Genomic DNA, 21,580 nt, shown 5'->3' on the forward strand with positions numbered 1-21,580 from the left:
CAGCGCTTTGATTCCTCATTGGACAGCACTTTTAAGTGGCATCACCACAGGTGGGTGGCGTTCAGTCTCATGGTAGGACTCGATCGCTTTTCCTTATCAGTGAACGGATGTTGGGAGCCACATTATGCTTTTCAACTTGCAGGCTGTTGGCAAGGAGCACAAAAACCCTCTTGATTGTTAGCTGTGCGAGCGTGTGCGTGTCTGTACGTGATCGTCTGCGAGGCAGTGAGAGGGAGAGAGGGAGGATCTGAGTTGATAGGCGGCTTCAGGTGAATATTTGTGGCGGTTGAGACTGATTCTACACTGGACCATGAACTCATCAGCAGGTGCGGGAAACTACCGCAGGGGATCCCCCAAACGAGAGATCGTAAGTTGTATTTTAAAAATCTTCTTTCCCTCTCTTGCACTTATTCCGATTTTATTTCATTCGTCATCAATTGGGTTTAAATCCACCTCAGTCACCGAGCGTTGTTGTTGCAGTACTTTTAAAAAGCGCACCGACGTAGGTGGTAGCTTCGTTCAACACTAGCAGTGAAGGAGGACGATCAGAGTCCTTTATGTTTAGTTAATAAATGGGTTACGGGTATCTTTGCCTCCTAATTTGATAAGTTTGAGTACTTTATGTTAATTTTCCCCACAATTTCATCAAGGTAGCATCCCTTTTTGAAGGCTATGAGGATATTCCTGGGAACATTAAGTGCCAATGTCATTGAATTATTCTGCTGGTATCAAAGCAAAACACACAATATTCATATCATCTCATCGAAAATTCTTCTGTTTGCATTTTTAGAAGAGACCTAACTAGACCAAATCATTTAGATAACTGACTGTCAATTTCATGGCCCAAATGGAGTCTGTCCAAAGCAGTAAAAACAGTTAACTGTCCTGAAAAGAGTATTATTTCAACTCCCACTTGATATTCTCGTTAACATTTGAACTGCGGTTCTGCCTGACCTTGTGCTTCGGTGATTCGATTTTTTAAGATTCCAAAAATATCATATATGAACATTCAATGAGAAAAAAACATCTTCTTTTTTTTTATCTTGTCTTTCCAGTAATGGCTCAGCATAGCTCTCCCATAATGCGATTCCCCAACTCACATTATGGAAGTTAACTCGTATTACACAGGATTCACATCGATTGTGGTTTTAGTGGAGCAAAATATGTTGACATGAAATCAGTTTCCCTTCCTGCAATACTCTGAGGAGGACTTTGTGACAAGTATTTATATCTCCAAGGAGGATATTAATGGAAATAGATCACAGGCTGTAGTTGGCTATTTTAATAATGATCGACATCTACAACGCTACAGCACTGTTTTTAAAATGTTCTTTTAAGTCTTCTTTTAATCTTTTTACTGTCAATCATTTCATATATTTGAAAAGTAAATAATGATGTGGAAAGATAAGTGGTGGTCCTCAACGTTCCATTTCTGCATCACTTGTTTTGTTGATATTTAGTGCTGTCAGCTGCAGATGTCTGGCTGGTTTCTGTGTGGGTTCTCTCAGCTGTCAGTGCCACCGGGCTGCTCAGGATTAGATGTCTCTTGGTGTCCCGTGTGCTCAGATAAATCTATACTAGAGTTAGCTTGCCCTCTGCTGGAGATACAAAGTCAGCATCAAGCATCCTTGTCAATTGCCTCTCCAATTTGTAGACACTTATGAGACCTTGTTCACTTTTATTCAAACAAATTTCCCCCTTGTGACAAGAGGCTCTACCTTTCAATGTTCCTCATTACTGATTACACCACTTAGAGCTGAAGTCTGTAGTTTCCTCAACCAATTGTTGAGTCTAAGGACTCCCAGACACAGCTTATTAATAAATTCTATCGGTAATCTGTGGTCAATTAGCATGGAAAAGAGTTCATTAAGTGTGCATCCCTCTTTCAGGACAGAACAGTTTTTGGAGAAATTGCTAACATTTCTTCTCTAAATCCCATTATGCATGATTTGGTTGGAATGATCCAGTATTGAGAATGAGAGAGCTCTGACTCACCAGGACTTATTAGCTCACTTGGGAATTCAATAAAAAATAATTCATGCTCATTTTTCCTTTTCTTCTGTTGCCTCCTGTTTGACTGAAGTCTTAAGTGGATGCAGCACTCATCATCACCCCACTTTGTTCATAATTTTACTTAAAGTGATCACAGCTAAAAATAGACCTGCAGCTCTTCACAGACAAGTGTCTTAGGCCATTACTGTGTTTCAAGCATTCACTCCCAACCAATTTGACATTTTCTACTCGTCCTCTGAAGGCATATTTTGAGCGTCATTAAAAAACTTAAAGTTCTGCCATTTGCTGCAATGTTCCCAAAGAAGTTGGCATACTCTTTGAACATAAGTAGAACAGTATCCAATAAACTGCGTGTTTAATTGAAAAAGCTATGAAGACAGCATGTTAGAAATTGGGGATTTTATTGTTCTTTGAAAATCACATGTCTATTTCAAATTCAATTTTCAAAATTCACAAAAACATTGTGATGAGGCAAGAAACGTTTTTAATGGTCAAAAATCTCACCATAAATGTGGTTGCAACATGTTAGAGAGACTGAGTCTTTCAGAGTCTTCCAGACTGAGTCCTTCAATGGGAAGGGTTCAATATCCTGTGGAGGATACTTTTGAAAACTAGTGTTTGTGAACACAGTTTGCTGCTGCATCTACAAATGCAAGTAAAAGCTGTAACATGTTCTAATTTGTTCAATCAAAATTCAAAATTAAAACCTTGGTCTCTTAGGGCTTGTTATCTGAACGCAGGTCAAAAGTCTGCTCATAAGAATTCTATATATCTGTGGGCATCTTTTAATGCCAAATGACAAAAGATTTTGGAGCTTCATATACTGTCACCCAGATAATGTCTTTTTCAGGGAAGGCCTTGCTTATTTCAGCAAGACAATGTCAAACTACATTATTACAACAAGAGTATTACAACAGCATGGCTTCACATTGTCCGTGTAAATCTAGTCTGCAACTGCCATAACAACAAAGGACTGTTGAGCAGCTAAAATCCAGCATTAGGCAATAATTGGAAAACATTCAAAACTTCAATATTTGATTTCTCCAGCTACCAAATGCTCACACAGTATAGTTAAAGGATGTATAGTTTAAGGTGATGGTCAGACTCAACCCATGACTACTCGCGCCAGGACTCACCTTCTGTATGTGGGGCGCACTCCCTGCCAGGGGACCTTCAGTAACAACTTTTTAAATTGTTTTAAGTATGTCTGTCAAAGAACAGCAACATTTCTGTTTCAGATATATGTTATATCTGCAGTATTTTCAAAGAAATTCAGAGTTTAAAGGATTTGCAAACCTTGCATTCTGTTTTTATTGGTGGGATTGCCATGAAGCATTATCCCACTGTATGCTGCTGTCACAAAAAAAGAAGCGCTTTTGTCCACTAACTCGTCCTGAGCCATTCAAAGTGGAAAACACGGTTTTAAACACCAAAACAAACAGTCTGTGAGACAACAGCTATGATTTTTCTTACACATACATGTACATTGTGTCATCATAGAAATACATGGGCACAATGTTCAAAGCAAGAGTAGAACTTAAACTCCTGCATGTTCACACCTTTCACACCAGAAACACAAATGTCACAGCGATATGTGCAGGAAAGTGTCATAGTGGTGACAATGGCAAAACTATATCAATAGGAGTTATTCTTTTTCTTCAAACTGCAGTAACTTGAGACTAATTTTTTGTGAATATTTAATCTTCAGGTAGAATGTTGCATGTAACATCACCATGGAAACCTCACCTGCCACTCAGAACTTAAAGCTGTTTTAGAGTTAATTGACAGCTCCCCTAGTCACTGCTCTGTTTATGCATACTGAGAAATTCACCTTGAAGCTTTTAACAAGAAAAGAAGGACGCAATGAATCAGCAAGGAATTGCACAGTTTAGTTTATATTCTAATGTTCCAATTATTTTGGAGACAAAGTTTTATATAAGAATGACAATTGACCAAACAGAACAAAATGAATATTCAGCATAAAACATGTGATTTCACATTGTGGCCAAAAGTTTTTTAAAAATAGAAGTGCCTGTTCTGCTTCTGGATTTTCTAATTTTGAACTCTATAAAACCTTTTAGTCAGCACAATGTCAAGAAAGGATGTTCATTAATTTAGCTCATGACTCCGTTGGATTAAATGTGTTGTAGTTGTTAATGATGATCTTAATCTTAATGATTGTCTTTTATCATTTATTATCAATTCCATTTATTTATTTCCTTAATTAGATTTTAGTAATAGCTTATACATAACATTAACTCATACATTTACACTACAGAGCAGAAAATGCTTTTTCAAGACTGGCATCTTTACCTGGAGTGTTAACTTCTTGTATTTGCATTTATGAAGAGACTGACTGGCCGTCAGTGAGTTGTTCTTTTCAATATTTAAACTGCATTTTTTTTCACTCTTTGAAAAGTTCCAGTTTCAGAACTATCTTGTGCCCTGGTTCAAATAATTTGCAACATATTCATATAAAATCATCTCTGTTTTGTATTTTGTCAAGAAAACACGATCATGAATTTATCAGTTTTGTTTTAAGTGAACATGTCTAAAGGCTGCTCAGTGTGTGTCCAGGACTCTCTGGCATCTTGAGCTGAATGTTTCCCAACAGAAGAATTGAGTGGACAAAGTTACACTGAAATGCTTTATATGCAGCAGGAACATGTACGGATGAAATGCTTTTTAAAAGCATTCTGCATTCATCAAGTGAGCCCTCAGTGTTCATGTACTGAACCAATGCACTTTGAATTGCCTCTTTAAAATGTTTGTATTGCCCTGCAGCAGTAGTAACCATTGCAAAATGAGTTTCATTTCACTGATGTGCACAGTAACACATTCTACAAGCACATTTTGCTACTATCGGCTTATTCTATCCAATGATCTTATTGACAACGATAATGCTGCAGTGAACAATGGCACATTGTTCAACTGAATGAAATCCAGAGATACAGAAACAGCCAGGGACATGCAGCAGAAGGGGACAAGGCCATTCAACAACAGTCATTTATCACCACTAACTGCTATGGCATGATTTGGATCTTAAGGGAAATTACATCAGCTTTTATGAAAGCTGTCCAAGTTCTGCAGCTCATGGGCACGCTTCATTCTGGACCCAGTCACGCTCTTGCATTGTCCCCAGGGGTGCAGATTTTGTGTATTTCTGTCACCTGTGAAAGATTACATGATAGTGCCAGGCCTGTGGTGAAAAAACTTGCATCTTTGCTGATGGAGATACAGCACAACCTGATTTGAACATATGCTGGGACTCATTCATATTCTGACAAACAGTGATATGTTCTCTATTCATATCTTTGCACCACTTCGCTACCCTGGGCTCTAGCCAGCGCTAGTCTGGAAAGCATACCAAGTACAGCAGTATGAATATTTGGGTGGAGTTCTGGCAGAGGCTGCTTGGGGCCTTTGAGTCGATTAGTAAGGGAAGGGCACTGTGGTCTGCCTGAAGGTCAAGATCAGAGCTGGGCTGAGGACATAATGGTGTACTGCGAAGTAGTGAACTCAATTTCACTGTTGTTCAAATCTCCGTTAACAATGCTGAACAATGATTCTCACCTCAAAAAAGGAACATGCAATAAGGAGGTAGTGGTCTCTTGTTATCAAAATATACATATTTGGTCTTATAGTTTATGATTTATCCTTTTAATTCAGAAGCCGAACCAAAACATGGACAGATCATCTCATCATCCCCACAATTTTAGATATCCTGCTCTCTCATTGGAGCCAGGGGTCCACATGTGCTTTTGATGAGTCCCCTGAACCTGTGAATATATGTGATTTACACTTCATCGTCTGGATCTTGAAGCTGAGCTACACACTAATAAGCCTCCTCCAATTCCTACCCAATCAATTTTAGACTTTTTAATGACTGTTTTTGACATAAGCTCCTAAACGCTTCGATGGCAGCCCAAATTCTGCAGATTCAGCAAGAGCTGGCAAACGGAGGAAACTGATTAGAATTGATGCTGTGTAGTAAAAGCAAACATGTGAAGAAATTCAAACTGTGCCTTGTTAATGTCCTCTCAGTATGATAAAACACAGCATCACCTCCGTGCTCTGCAGCAATAACCGTGCTGACCTTTTACACTAATTGCAATTATGGTGACTTACTGTGAGAAGCAATATTCATAATCACCGGAGTGCATGTCTTGGCTGTAAAAATGACAAAAATGACCGCAGAGGAAAACCGATGAGGGGCTTGTTGAAAGGGAATGTTCTGGCATAAAATCTGCTTGTTAACAGCAGTAGCGCTAACTACAACTAACATGTCTTGTATGAACTCAAAAGACTTTATTATTCCCTGTACAGTCAGCAGAGCAATTACTCTAGGATGAAACCTTATCTCCTGTGGTGTGCATGCAAATATGAACTTTAGCTCATCTTTATCTAGTCTTTACACAATGGCCTTTTTGTCATGGAGAAAAAAAAAAGTGCAGCTGTTCTTCGTTTTTGCCGTTGTGTTATATTTGATGATCTTATGTTTTGTAATTAATTGCCGACCCTTATAGAAGCACCATTATTCATTGCACACAGCTGCCGTCGTGGGATCGTTGTCAGTCTGAAAAATCAAACATGTAAAATATGAGCTGAAGCCCAGCCGCCATTAGAGATAACTGCTGCAGATGCGGGGGGGACACTCTTGCTTAAAGTTGCCGTATGAGGCATGGTGGAAAGGAGATTTGGCTGACTTTTTATATATTTATGAGGTGCTGTGAAACCTCAAACCAGTTCAGGGTACAAAGCACTCTGCTGTCCGTGAAATATGAAAATAGGCGGCTCAACCTTATTTTATTCACTGGAATACTTGGCGAGGTCATTTAAAAGTAGTGCACATTTAGATGATAGAACTTTCACATCCATGAAGTGTAAAATATGAGATAGTACTCTGCAGTATGATAGCTTCTTAAAGACCTTGTACTAGTAGTGTTCAGACAACATCTTGATTGAACGGCAGCATCAACATGAGCAATTATTCATCCTCTGAGTCCACATCTGATGGGGGACTGATTGTAGGGAGCCTTGAGATTCACTGCTCTTGGATCCCAATGTGCATCGTTTTTAATGAATGAATTATGAGCGAGTTACTGTTCACACTCACTCAACTGGTTCTCTCTGGGCATAATGCTTTTTTGCCTCCGACTTTTGCCACATTCAGTTGACCAGATGAGATTAAGACAGTAGCAGAAGGAAGGAAGTGTTAGATTTTCATTGAGAAATATTTCTACTCATCCTACTCTCTTGTGGCTGTGTTGGGCTGCAGTTTTGGTTGAATAAGCCAGTTACTCAGTCTCAGCCCTGGGATTTCAATACACAAGGCTGCATAAATAAAGCTGCTGCTATGTCAGTGCCAGGCTTCTGTCCTGTTAGCATGGTTTGATGGGAGTGTGTGTGATTGGTCAGAGGGAAAGGGGTGTATTTCATGATGAGACAGGCAGCATAAATATTACTTGTGCTTAATCACAACCTGGCTGCAAAGCTGAATTGATCTGTTTCTTCATAATATGTACTCACACTGAGATTGGAAAAACACACCAACTACTCACACACTCAAAGGGAAAGATGCCTAGCAGGCAGTATTGGGTCTAATGTGTCGAGGAACACTACCTTGTCTGTGTGTGTGTGTGAGAGAGAGAGAGATAGATAGATAGAGAGAGAGAGAGAGAGAGAGAGAGAGTGAGAGAGAGAGAGAGAGAGAGAGATTTACCTACACTCTTCCACTCCATCTTTGCTGAGAAAAGTCTTGCTGAGAGTTTAAGGGTGTCTGTGTGAGAAGGGGCAGTGAGCATTTCAGGGAGGGAGGGATGTGGGGGTGTAAGGACAGGATAGATAAGTAGCATTTGGAGCAGCCTGAGTGAAGAGAAGCACCCCCTTTTATCCCAACCCTGTCAACGCCGCCCTCTCCTCCTGTGCAGGCGATGCCAACATCTGTGTGATTGATTTACCCAGCGAGGAGAGAGGGAAGTGTTGTGGTTGGGCTCCTGGACCCCCAGGTCATGCTATCCCTCTAGCTGTAGGGGAGGGTGGGAGGAAGGGAGAGGAAGGAGGGGAGAGGGGTTGTCTGAAACACCTCCAGCATCCCCAACCTCACAGCACAAAGGTGTGAGCACAGCGATAGGGGAAGGCAAGTGGCACTTTTCACCATGTCTGTGCTCATAGCCACCCAGCTGAAGATAGACACCGGCACTCCTTCCAGAAGGGTAAGGGGCCCTTTTAGCATGCATGGCACGCTGTGAGGGAATGTCTGTATTTATGGGTGAGTCTCCTGCTCCTGACAGAAAAGGCTGCTGGCTGTTTTTGATAACAACTGGACAGGCAGGGAGAGAGCGATGGGTCCCGATGTCCCCTCTGAGGATCATGATGGACAAATAATTCCTGTTTAATTTTTTTTCAAGTTCTAATGCATGGTTGGTTACAATTGCTGTGGAGAATGCTTAGTGCCTTACTGTTATTCTTTGTGATGTTGCCATCTAATTACTTCGCCAGGGCTTGGCCATCTTGGGGAAAAGTTGCATATTAGGTATAAGTATGTATGCATTGAACTATTTCAGATGATTGCTGTGCATTCAGTGGTGCCTTGCTCTGCATTTAAACACACTGTTTACTCTTTGCTATATGTAAAAACCCTTCAGATGGCATTGAGGTCAACTAGCTATGGATCTTTGACTGAATTTTGAGTTAATGCTGCTTTTAGGCTTGCATGCAAACAGGCTGCAGGAGAAACTGATGATGAGCAGAGGTATAGGACTACTCATGTGTTTCCAAGCAATTAAGATGAATTTTCTTGATGTTTCTTGCTGTTTTAATTTGATAAAAAATGTAACTCTGTGGCACCCCAGCAAAGCTAGATATTGAGAGGATTTTCGCAGCACTCCAGATCACGGAACACATATTTTTTTGGAAGCACATAGAAAAATAAATGACCAAAAAGGCATTAACAGCCAAATAAAGCAGGAGATGCAGGCGGGTTAGGTGGTGCCTCACACTTCTTATGTGATAAGCTCTCTCATTTTATTCATCCCCAATCCCTCTTCAGCCAGTGCATGGCTACACATACTTTCTCTCTGCAAACAAACACACATGTGATTGAAAATTTCAGTTAAATGCTCTAGTTTGGTTGCTCCTCACACTATCTACCAATATTCCTTCCTCTTTCCCCCCCTCATCATCTGCACAAGTCACAGCTGTCATCTGCTTCTGCCTTCAAATGCAGCTACATTCTATTCTACAACATCAGCCAGCGCTAAACCAAATTTCCTCTGTGACTTATCTGCTGCCATTTCAATTTAAGCTCAGTGCATAGCTCCCCTTCATTTGTGATATACTGCTCTTATCCTGTGTGAAAGATAATATTCCAGCAAGTGACATGCTCAGCAGCTCTCGGTCATGGAAAATAAAAATTACACGGAGCTAAAATAAATAGGTTTAGTGAAAGTTTGAAACAAGTTCTGCAACCAAATATTTACATTTTGTGAAGTTAAAGTGGGATTTTTATTAAAATGATTTTAGACCCATTGTGTGTGCTTAGGTTGCTTGTGTTAACAAATTGTAAAGTTGATATGTGTGAGTGATTTGGGAAATCTTTCTGCTGATATTCAACAGGCTATGGTAATCAAATTCAAATGTAGGAATGTAGTGTTATAAAGAGTGTATTCCTCTGCAATCTGACTGACGCTGGCCTTGAGAAAAAAAAAATTTTTAATAGAATTTTAGGGTTTCGAGAGTATATTCATGTGTGTTCACATCTAACTGATTAAAATCCAAAGAATGTGGCAAACAAACACAATGGGTTTTACATGTGAAGCTGGTCAGGTGTGCTTCCCTGAGATGTAAATCCCAGACAGTGCTGAAGCTGTTCACCATGTAAGTGGACCAAGCCAGTGTTGCAAACAGCAACTAACCTCCTGTTGTTCTTTAAACACTGTTAAGCATCTGTCCCTCGTCTCACATCACGCAGTATCATTACCACTCATCTCTTCTCTTATCTCTTCCGTAGAGTTGGACCTTACTGGTTGAAAGCATTGAGGCTGCACAGAGTAAAAATGATGGAAAACTAGTGGCTCATCATGATTTTATGCATTAATTAAAATAAGATGTGTTAAGAATTCCCTTCACTCGCTATGAACTTATGATCATATTTATAATCAATCAGTTTATGTGATTAGTTCACATTACAGTCTATTCATTCACAGTTACTGAATAGATTAATTGATTTGCAACCAAATTATCTGGATTTCAAACACATACTTTCAGCCTAATGCATTTTCACTTAGAGCCATGAAGCTATTTTTTGATACAAAGACTTGCACAACAGAAATAAATCCGAATTGAAAGCCATATCGCACACCTATTAATCGGTCACAAATCAGATGACTCCTTTAAATGAAAAATAATCCTATGTGATCGTTTGTTTGCTTTAGCATCAGAACTTTATCAAGTGGTGCAGTAAATCATCAAGACAAATGTACGTCTTTGGCATTGCGATTGCATATTCCAACAAAATCCCACACCAGTATGTGAGACAGCTTTGTGAGTGCACAGCACAAAATGTAGCACTTTCACATTGAGAGCCTCCTAAATAGGAGAAATATCAAACGTCTGGGCAAAAAACCCCCAGCTGCAAATGTCTGGGCAAAAAAACCCCAGCAAATCTGTGTTAAAATCTTACATGCCTGTTTTCCTTGGCAAATTGTACCATTTGCAATACATGAAAGTGAAACAAATGTGGTATGAACAAGTATTAGATGTAACAAAACTCTCATAAGGCGGTAGGAGTGGGTTTATGCTGCCCTGTGCAAAACAATGGTTACATTTCACAATTTCTGTGCCTTTATTGAGACAGTGCTGCATACTTTGTCCCCGCTTTCTTGTGAGAGATGGCTATATATTTCTGCACCCTTATTGTAAAGTGTTACCAAGGTCAGATATGGCTCAAACTACACAGTTTGTGCGTCTTTATCATTATTTCTAATAATTGTATTGAGTAAAATAAGACCAGCCTTAAGAAAGATACCATATGTGCCCAAACCACAGTGAAGAAATGACTTTAATCCAACACACAAGCAGCAGGCTGATAAAGAAACTTGTTGCCATGGTTGGTTCAACTCAGCATCAAGGGAAATCATTAGAGCCCAGCTAATACCAAATGGAAAATGGTGCAAAAATGTGATTATGGTGGGCTGTAACTAAATCCATTATGATACAGGCATGTAGAGAGAGGTGCAGTAATTTCCTTATTCAGTTGAGTGATGTTTCAAGGAAATTAGATACTACTGCTCTCCTTCCAGACATGGACTGATTGATCAGTTTTCTCTTCTATCCAATTAATTTATGTGTCATTTTGTTGTGTTGTGCAGCATGCCATGCAGCCTGTCGAGTCATTTCACCCAATACATGCAAAATGACATTTTCCCCTAAACTAAAGCAGCAGCTTTTAAAGCTAAAACTGACTTCTTTATTTAATTTCAGTCTTCTTTTCTGAAGATCTTCCACGCTGTTGTGGGATCTCACCTGCAGCCTGCTTTGGAGCATTCCAGCTCTCTGTGGAACACGTGCTCTCGTGTTATTTCATTTGAAGAATGTGGAGAAAACTAACGACTTCCCTCTGGTCCTTATATAATAAAACAATGTCAGTGAATTCATTTCAGTAAATTTTCCTCGTATTGCTGTTGTATTAATCCTTCACCAGTACTGAAAGTAAACTCACTCAGGGGAGTTTATTGCATGGCAAAGCCTCATAAAGCCGTCACTCACTGCATCATAAAGTACTCACAGCTGCACCACGGATTAAAATGCATCTGTTATGAGCTTGAAATGTAATTACGGTGTTGCATAGGTTTTCGCTTGTGCTGGTCCCAACAGCGCCATTATCTGCGTAGGTGGCAGGCGGGCACCAGCTAACCTTCATCATTATCTTACAAGCCTCTTCAAAGTTTTACCACCCATAATGCAGAGCTTGACTGCAGTGGTGTTTGTAAGAGCAGGGAAAGGCGTAGCTCCACTCTAATGCTCCATCTGTAACAAGGCGATAGGGGAGTCAAGCTGTGCCCTGGCTTCCCAGCGCCGTCCTAAGGGGAGCGCTAAATCAGTCAGGCACTTCACAATAGCTCCCCAACAAGATGAGGGAGATTGGAAGATATCTATCTGAGAGGCTGGATTGTCAGGTGGCTCGGACCTATATCCCAAGGGTGTGCAGGCCAAAGAGAAGGCATTTATGAAGTAGAGGAACAGATGATGACATCAACCAAAACAAGACACTGTGGTTAGGTGAGACTGCTGGAAGCCAAGAGATGCTCAGCCCACAACACAAGTCTCTGTTGAAAGTTGTCTGTTGAATTATGTGAACAAAAGAACATCAAATGATTAATTTATGAATTATTTGAATCAAAGGACAATTGATTCAAACTGAGGAGGAAGGGAGGAACAGAGACTAAATTTAATTTAGCAAAGGCCATAAAGTTATATATCCTTGTTTTGGAATAGATATCCAAACCTTTGAAATTAATATTCTGTATTCCAGAAACATTTACTTTTATTGAGGTTACTTTTATAATTCATCCCATGAATCAATGACCTCCAGCGGTTCTTTCAGAGCTTGAGATGACTCACCATTTGTGAAAGAAAATTAATTGAAACTCCCTCTTTGTTCAAAGTTCAATACAGACTATATTCATTTCTATTGCTATAGTCAGCCCACCTCAGTAACCCCTTTGCAAATGATTGCAAAATTAACTTGATTTCACTTAATGGGAGATGCACAGCGGTGGTATTCAGCAAAATGTGTGTAGCTGTTTTGAGATGGGCTTTAATGCTTCTTTGAAGTTGAACCCGTGTGAGGGTGACCTATTTCTCAGAAAAACAGCTCAGCCTCGGTGGAGTGATAGTTTGACTGTCACAGTGAGAGAACTGTGGTGTGTTTGCCAGTGGCATTCATGACAGGAGATTTGAACACTTTGACCCAAGAGCCTTTCCCTCCCTCCATCACATATAAGATTATATTCTTCATTTACCAGAGAGCTGCAAAGATTTGGCTTCTGTGAGCATTTCAAGCATGAAATCACTTGTGATGTTATGAACTGAATACATGTGGATGTGAGCTGACTGAAAATATCAGACAGATGGAAGGAGGGTGCATAAATCAAGAGAAGGGACTGACTGTGTCATGGTTTGATTCTTACATTTAGGTGGAGTTGAAAAAACATGTTTGTGACACTTTAAGATCATCTAAGATGACACATGCCAAAAATAAACTCCTTTCATTGTGTTCAAGTGGAAGAGTAAAATTCTTGATTTGCTTTGGTGTATTTTGTGGATAATTTTTGGAAAATGTTTGATCTCGGCTTTAGCCTCCAAAGATGCACTCAATTTAAGGGGAGTTCTTTAAGACACTTGTCGTTTTATACCTCGGCCTTTTAGAGGCGTGTGGTCAGCCTGCCCTAATCTGGAGCGCCACAGAGAGGCACTCGAGTTCCGTCCTGGGACCATAGGCAATCATTTGGGAGATCATTTTTTTCGACCCCCTCATGAAACCAGAAATGAGCTAGACCTGCAAATCAAAACGTCTGAATCAAGTAAAATCAAGAGCAATTGTGCATTTTTGTTTGTGCGTAAAAAAAAAAAAATACGCAGGGAAGTGCAATGACAGCAGCGCCACAGTAATAGCTGCTCTCTGAGCGCTGGTCACTTCACATGCAGAGCGCGTCTGAGGAGGAGAGCTACCGTCGGGTTCTCTGCGTCCTTCACACTTTTCCTGCGTGAGGACAGTCAGGCAGAAACAAAACCAAAAGAGGCGATTTATTATCTTTGCTCCTTTGTTTTGCCGACAATCCCTCGGTGTCGGCTGAGGATAGAATATCTAATTGAAACTCAGCTCTTCCTCCTGCTATCTCGCTGTAAGGAGGCATCAGGAAATTGACGAGAGAAGACAACGTGTTCTGAATACAAAAGAGGGCAACTATTGACACCCGAAGCCATCAGTCTGCCGTGCGCCTGGACAAAGCTAAAAGGACATTGCTGCGAAGGATTCAGCTTTGCATCAGACTATCACTTTGTGAGTTATCCATAAATGCTCATTTACTAGACAAGCATCCTCATCTTATATTTTGCTTCATCCCAGAGGTGAGAACTGCCTGCCTGTCGTCTGTTCTTTACGAAGCGCACAGAAAACAAAAAGACTGGCCAACAAAAAAACCAAACAAAAGAAAAGCAAATCAGACAAGAGCGGTTTGACATGCTGTAAGTTGTTCTATCTGAACTGGACCTTTGTATTATGGCTTCGCTGTATCAGAGATTCACCGGGAAGATCAACACGACCAATTCCTTCCCGCACCCACCTGAGGCCAGCCACCTTCTGGGTGGACAGGTTACAGACGAGGAAAACGGAGGGAAGACCCCTCAGCAGATTAACGACGGCAGACCTTACGCCCAGAACCGGAAAAAGTGTTTGCGAGAGGACGAGGATGTAAGGCTCGTTATTAATATGTCAATATAATACTCTTCATTGTGTCAAATCTACTGGCGTTATTTCATCAGTCTTCTTTAAAGACCCACTGAGATACAGGTCTGCTGTTAATTGTGTGGTGATAAATATTCTATCTGGTTTCACTTTTACAGCTGTTCAAAAAAGTTTCAAAAGAACGTTTGTTTCTTTTAAAAAAAAAAAAATCTTTTGCAGTTTCACTGTTATTATTGTGATGTGTTTCAGTGATTTTGTTGATCCTAACGAATACTGGCAGATAAAAATCCAAGTGGGCCTGTAAGAGCTGCTGCTGCTTCCGCCTCTGGCATATTTTAAAATATTTAAGTAAAGGTAGCAAATGCTGTTTGAGTTTTTGAAGCATCCACATGAGTGGAAAATGTTTAACAGTTGATGACTGTGACGTGAAGATCAACAGTACATACTGTGTGTTCATGTAGTTTTTTGTGTGAGCATCTCTTTGAGCATATTCTCATGTGGTGCTGACTATGGTGCTGACCGTGGTCCTGAAACAGAGAGAGCGCATGTGATGAGTATTTTGATTGTAGAAAGTGGATTTATGTCATGTCACATAGAGGTTTGTGACAGGTAGCTAAGCCTGTGGATTAGTTTTAACACCAATCTAGCAACCTCAGGGTAAACACTTTTGACTTTCAAGTGTGTGCTTTGTGAGATAAGTTGCACTTCTTGGAGAGAAACCACGAGAGAGCCTGTAGTTTAAGACATTTGTGCAGCAGATCCTCTGCTTGGAGATAATGCAAGTTTACTCTCTGTTTCCTTCTCTGAGAACATACACACAACAGCATTTATTAATTTCATTTTTAGCATTTCTCTTAATGGTTTTAATTTAGTAGTTTTCTCCCCATCTTTGGACTCAGATATTTACTTATTAGCCCTCGCTTAGCCAAACAGCATCATCCACCATTGACGTCATTGGCACAAGGCTAAGTCTGGCTGAAAGCGAGTGTGCTGTCTGTTTGCATGAAGGCGTGATGACTGGACTTTCTATAATGTGTTGCTTGCTCCCTGACCACAAAGTTTTAATTCTAAAGCAATCACAAGCAAAATTAATGCTTTTATCCATTATTGTCTGACTCAAATGTTTGACTTAATGTTTTTTTTTTTACATGTAGTAAGGAGATGTTATTACACTGCTGGATTTCCAAGATATTTATTAAGTTCACACTGTTAACCTTAAAGTCTCCTTCAGTACTGAGGTCCCCTTGAATTGTGCTGAAGCATGAAATTGCCTCTTTTCTCAGGAGATGGGAAACCATTTTGAAGAGTGATATTTTCAAATCCTTATTCCTCTGGAAAAGTTTATATGCATTGTTGTTCCTCTCATTTTTTCTTGTGAAAGGAAAAGGTAAAATTGCACTTCATTCATCCAGATATTTATCTGTGCAGTTTCTAAAATCCCTCAGGTTCAGAGGCAGGAGGAGTGTTAAGGAAAAAAGATAAAGAATCTTCGATTTCTTGTAAACAACTACAAAATTTATTCGCTGCTGTTTTTTTCTTCTGGCCTCTTACGCTCACAAAATGTAGGCTCCGCCTCTATGTTTGTTTGTGGGAGAGCTGTGCTTGTGTTTTGTGAGACTGATTAATTGTTGCTTTCCTTTTTGTGCAGGCTTCAGTATTGTATGTTAAGAGTTTGAGTCACCCAGAGGGAGATATCAGCCGTGGTTCTTTCTCTTCCTCACTACCCTTTACTGCTAAGCCAATTAGCTATTGAATCTAAAGGTTAAATATGGCAACATTTTTCCTTGAGATTGAAGCCTGGGATTATATATGACCCTGCTTGTACTGAGTTTTCTTTTACAGAAAGAAAACAGCGGGAAAAAGAAATAATTTCTCTTTGTTTGTGTCTTGATCTGTAATGATGGAAGTTGACGAGTAACCTTACAGGGATTACAGTCAGTATATATAACACAACATTACCCATGCAGTTTCTCTTAACACCATGATGGCTCAACTTTATCCCACATAATTCTCTTCAAATGACTTGATAGACCCTTTTCTAAACTGATCACTTTTGCTAATGAATTTTTCCTACACATAAAGTTCACCATAAGATAAAAGCTCAATAGCTGTAAATTAACTAAGTTTTTGCAGCATTATTTATATATGATTATGTGTAAGTCGTTTTGCATCTTGCCCTGTGTCAACATAAAGGCACAACACTGTTAATTCATCCAAAAACATTTACATGGAGGAAGGTCTGAAATATGAGGACTTCCATGCAACAGACTTTAAGTTGTAGAACCATCCCATGCAGTGCTTCTGACATTTTCTTCATTTTTCCACTTCACTCTCACACATGAAGGGTCAGGTTGAAATACAGGGTTAAAAGTTACAATTTACACATGGTTAAGTCTGAAGGTTGCAAAAACATTAGTTAGAATGGTACAAGGTTTAGAGGTTTCATATTTTACAGTTCTTGGTTCCTTTCATGTCAGCTTTTCTGTCTGTCTGCACATATATTAGTCTGTGATAGGCAAACACAACATTTTCTTAACTCAGATAAACTTTCCTCAAAACAATTAAAAGAGAACCCTCACTGCTTGTTGCAGTTTTTTGATGACAACTGTGTATTAATTATTATTAGTACAAGTCATTAGTGGATGCTCATTTCCCACAGGCTATCTTAATCTCAGAGTATCATACTGCTCTTTAATAGGATTTTTCTCCCCGTAGGCTGCTTTTAAAAAAAATGAAAGCAGACTAGAAATGTCTTAATTTTCCTTTTAACGGGCTGTTCCTGCTTAAAATGTACTCAGCTCATAATGATGGCTTTATAACACAGAAATTGATGAAAAATGGTGATAAAGAAGCAGTTTTGACATGATCAATTACTCATATGCTCAGAGACAAACACAAAGATCTGTAAGACCTGGGTTTTTGAGGCGTTATCTCTCTATTTCAGGATGCACTCTTTAGACTCTGTTTTTTTTTAATATATATATATGTCAACTTTGACCAAGTTACAAGTTGGTAAAATTGTTTTGAAAAAAAAGATTAATCTGAATTCTATGCATACATAATTTTGTTATCCTGTTTTGGAAAATAGGAGGAAAATTTCAAAGGGAGTGAATCATAAATCTGCCTGACTGCATGACTTTAATGTGAAATAAATCTAATTCACATTGGGTAAGGCTCAATGCCCAGGGCCGACAGACACACACTAACATATACACGCGCACACGCACAGACACACACACGCAGCCTATCCTCATATTCTTCCTACTTAGAGATACTCCAGATCTGAGTAAGACAGTCTGGCCTGGTTCCCAAGTCTTACTTTTGCTTTGTGCTTCCTTTGAGGTCCAAGACTGAGATAAATCAGCCAGATGGAGCTCAACAAGAGAAGCTAGATAAAAGACAGAGGGCAGTGAGAAGGGTTAGACTGTCCTCATTATCTCTGCAGCAGGGTTAACAGTATCTTTCAGGTGATGACTGATCACGACAGGCCACTAGTACTTGCTGCACTAATCCAGAATGATCATGTATCCTGAAATAACCTACGTCTTTGAATAGTGCAGAGACATACGTGAGTGTTATGGCTGTATGGATACAAGACTGACAGTGGTATTGTGATATTAATTTCATATAGAAATAATAATAACAAAGAATCAGGCTAAAGACAAGAAAGACAAATCAAAGTTATAATGGTGCTTGAAAATGTCAGATTGTTGAAGAAAATTTCTGAATAAATCATATTTAAAAGAACATCGGATTTTCACATGAATCCTAAAAGTAAATCCATGGAACAACAAATAAGACAAAATATTGTTCTTGGTCATTTTTGTTCCTGGTGAAAATTGTGTAAAGTTACATACTGCAAGTGGCAAAATTATGTGAGCCTCTGGGATTAACAGTCAATTTGAAGGTGGAAATAGAGTCAGGTGTTTTCCATCATTGGGATCACATTCAGGTGTGAGAGTGGATGGTGTGTTTTGCTCTAAATACAAGGATCTATCTAAATGTCACAACATGTTGGTGGAAATGTATCATGTCACAAACAGAGAGGATTTCTGGGGACCTTAGGAAAAAGTGTCGCTGATACTCATCAAGCTGGAAAAGCATAAAAGCTGTTTTTAAAGAGTTTGGATTCCATATATCCACAATCAGACAGATCAATATTATAGAAGTAGAATAGGACGAAACTTAAATTCATTGTTGTTCTCCCCATGGGTTGTCAACCAACAAAGAGCATGGTGCATATAAGTCCATAAGGTCACACATGAATCCATGGTAACTCGTAAGCAACTAGAGGCTTATCTCACATTGGTCAGAACACTGAACAACAGCGGTGTGTATGGAGGGCTGAATAGAGAAAGCCACAGCTGTCTAAAAAGAAGTTGAAAAAACTGCCTATAAAAAGGGTTTGCAGAAGGGAAACAGTTATTACAGCATCAGAGCCTCATCCCATCTGTGAAATATGGTGGTGGAAAGGAAAATTGTCAGCAGAACTGCAGCAAGTTCTACAATGTTCTAATTGTTCTGGAAGAGAAGAATATTTTTAGTAATGGTCAAATATAAGTGCTGATGTTAATCCAACAGACATGTTGTTGAAAGACTTAAAGTGAGCATGTCAGGCAACGCATCAGCATCCCAGAGATATGAAGCAGTTCTGTAAGGTTAAGAAAAAATCTGGCTGATGTGACTAAGTGATCAACAACTACCAGAAATATATACTTGTTGTTATTAGGGATATATATATTTCACATATATTCACATTCTTTTGCCACTCACAGATATGATAGGCCAGTTGAAAAGGCTGTAATGTAACATGAAATACACAAACATAAGTTTTAGGTAACAGCTTGCTACAAAAAAGACAACAAATAAAGACGTAATTCTAAAATGTACAATGAGGTATGGCTATGTACAGTTAGAAAATGTGTGATTGCTGAGCATTTAAGTCAGTATGCAGTAAAGGGCACAGAAGGCAGACATGCAGTCACCCAGTGCAGCTCCTCCCCTCAGGACAACAAAGCATCCTCAGCAGGACCTCTTGCTCGACGTTGCCATGGTTGCAAAGGTGGGGAGGGTGAGGCAGTAAGCTCTGGGAACACACGATGCCTGTTTGCTGGTAGCTCTGACTGCCATCTGGGTATGACGTAGCTTTCACTCTGCTCACTGAACGTCCCCTTCCCCTGTAATGCAGCACACTCGCCACTGGAACCATCACAGCGTAGTTCTCTTTTAGCGTCTAATGAAAACAAGCCTCCACTTCTATTTTCTATCTTTAGTACCTGCTGACAGACGTAGTCACTATTGATCATTGTTTTCTTTTCTTTTTTTAAATTCTTTTTTGCACCTGGGGGCATCTCAACAGGTCATTTATCCCCTGCCTAGAACCTCAGCGCTCTGTTAACACACCATCGATCATCCCTTGCCGCACTGCCCTCCCCAGCACCTCCACAGACCTGTCAACAGCAGATCAGCAGGTTGTTGCCACACTGTTTGACTGTACCTTTTCTTCTTGATGATTTACAGTATTATTACACAAGCTGACAGTGGGCATTAGTCAGTGATTAAACACAGAGCCAGGCATCATCACCATGTAATAAGACTATTATTACATGGTGATGATGCCTGGCTTTTGCCTTGTGTGAAGATTGGGGGAAGCAACACACGCATTGTCAGCTGTTATTAGGCTTCCATGTGGGTATTTTGATGTTAATCCAATTCATGTCACATTTCAAACAACATTCACGCTATTTATTTGAGCAGCAACTACAGTGTGTGTGTGGTAGTCATTTATCTGATTAGATATTCATGTGATTGAAAAATAAAACACATTCCTATTGTTTACCTAATTGGTGATCCTGAACTTGATGATGCCAGTCACATCCCATTTCCTTCTTTTTTACAGCTGTAACTTCTGGATCTTAAAGAGTTCTGCTGCTTTTAAGTACTTCATGAGTATGCAGCTGAATACAACATTATTTTAACTCAGCTTGCCTCATTTTATTTTCTCTCTGTGCTCATGTCTCTGCTTTTTATATATACCTTTCGGAAAGCTTCCCAGTTTTTCCCTTTGAGGTTAAGTTTTATGAGCTGCAGACATGATAATTACCAGTATGTCTCCTTTTAAAAGAGGAATAGAGTTTCAAACATCAGCCTCCATTATCTTCTTCTTGTTGCAATAACTGTTTTTATCCAGCACACAGTGTCATCACATTGAGGTTACAGGTGCAGGAAACCATTTGTACAGGTTTTCATGCACCGTGTCTGTTTTGCCACTAGAGACTGTTGTGTTCCAATCAAAGCACAACTCTACCCTGTACTGTAGGCAGCAACATACAGCACATGGGTTGAACTAAGGTTCAAGTGCTGTTGAACATATCGGAACTTGTCATTCTATTGTATAAGAAACACAGCCAAAATAAATAAATAGAATAAAAGCTATGTGTGCATCTTACACAGCTTCTGTCAGCAGTGTCAAGCTGCTAGCAGCTTACTGCATCACATTTTGGTCCAAAAAGAGGGCGATAATGTCACCTCTCATACGGATCAAAAAGTTATACGTAGCAATAACTAGCAACATCAGCCACATTGAGGTATTGGTCTGACCTGTAGACACACATAAAGAGGTTTGTCTGTGAATGGGGTCACTTAAATGTGACATTTAATTTGAGAGGGGGAAAGAGCAGATCTATCAATTCAGGGTCTCAAATAAACGCATAAGAAAACCGGTGCTTTTTACGTGCTAGAAGAAGACTTATTACACTTTACACAGCAGCAGTGCCATTAAGAATCTTTGAGCAAAGAAGCAGATCCTGCCCTTTACCCTTCTTATCTGACACGATGGTTACAAATCATTGTTGTTATTTTTTGTTTTGTTTGCAGTTTGTTTTCTGCAAAAAAAAAAAAATCAATTTCAAAAATTTAAAGCAAGGAAAGGAAAACTTTCCTACAACACGTCTGTCAGCTAGAATTAGAGCAGCAGAGCGGTACTGCCGCTCCTCTTGAGACTTCTCTCAGTCTTTTTCCAGTCCAGACCAGGCAGCAGTAATCTGTTGTGTCACATGGGCAGAATCTCTTATCGACTTCGCCATGATACATCAGCGA

The 21,580-nt window shown here is 39.7% G+C and overlaps 1 protein-coding gene across 2 annotated transcripts in view; it reads left to right on the forward strand.

Moving 5' to 3' along the window:
• Nucleotides 1–206: 206 nt before the first annotated feature.
• LOC140269316 (A-type potassium channel modulatory protein DPP6-like) overlaps nucleotides 207–21,580 on the forward strand; it is a 79,005-nt gene continuing 57,631 nt past the window's right edge. Inside the window, exon 1 of one of the 2 annotated variants that reach the window (XM_072364360.1) lies at nucleotides 207–367. In XM_072364360.1, the coding sequence (XP_072220461.1) occupies nucleotides 311–367 (57 nt within the window). In that variant the 5' untranslated portion in view covers nucleotides 207–310. Of the gene's footprint in view, nucleotides 368–13,727; nucleotides 14,489–21,580 lie in introns of those variants that run through there. The other variant, XM_072364358.1, reaches the window with a different exon arrangement.

The sequence above is a fragment of the Leuresthes tenuis genome, unplaced genomic scaffold (assembly GCF_036924035.1).
Source record: "Leuresthes tenuis unplaced genomic scaffold, fLeuTen1.0.hap1 SCAF_14, whole genome shotgun sequence".
Taxonomy (NCBI): Eukaryota; Metazoa; Chordata; class Actinopteri; order Atheriniformes; family Atherinopsidae; genus Leuresthes; species Leuresthes tenuis.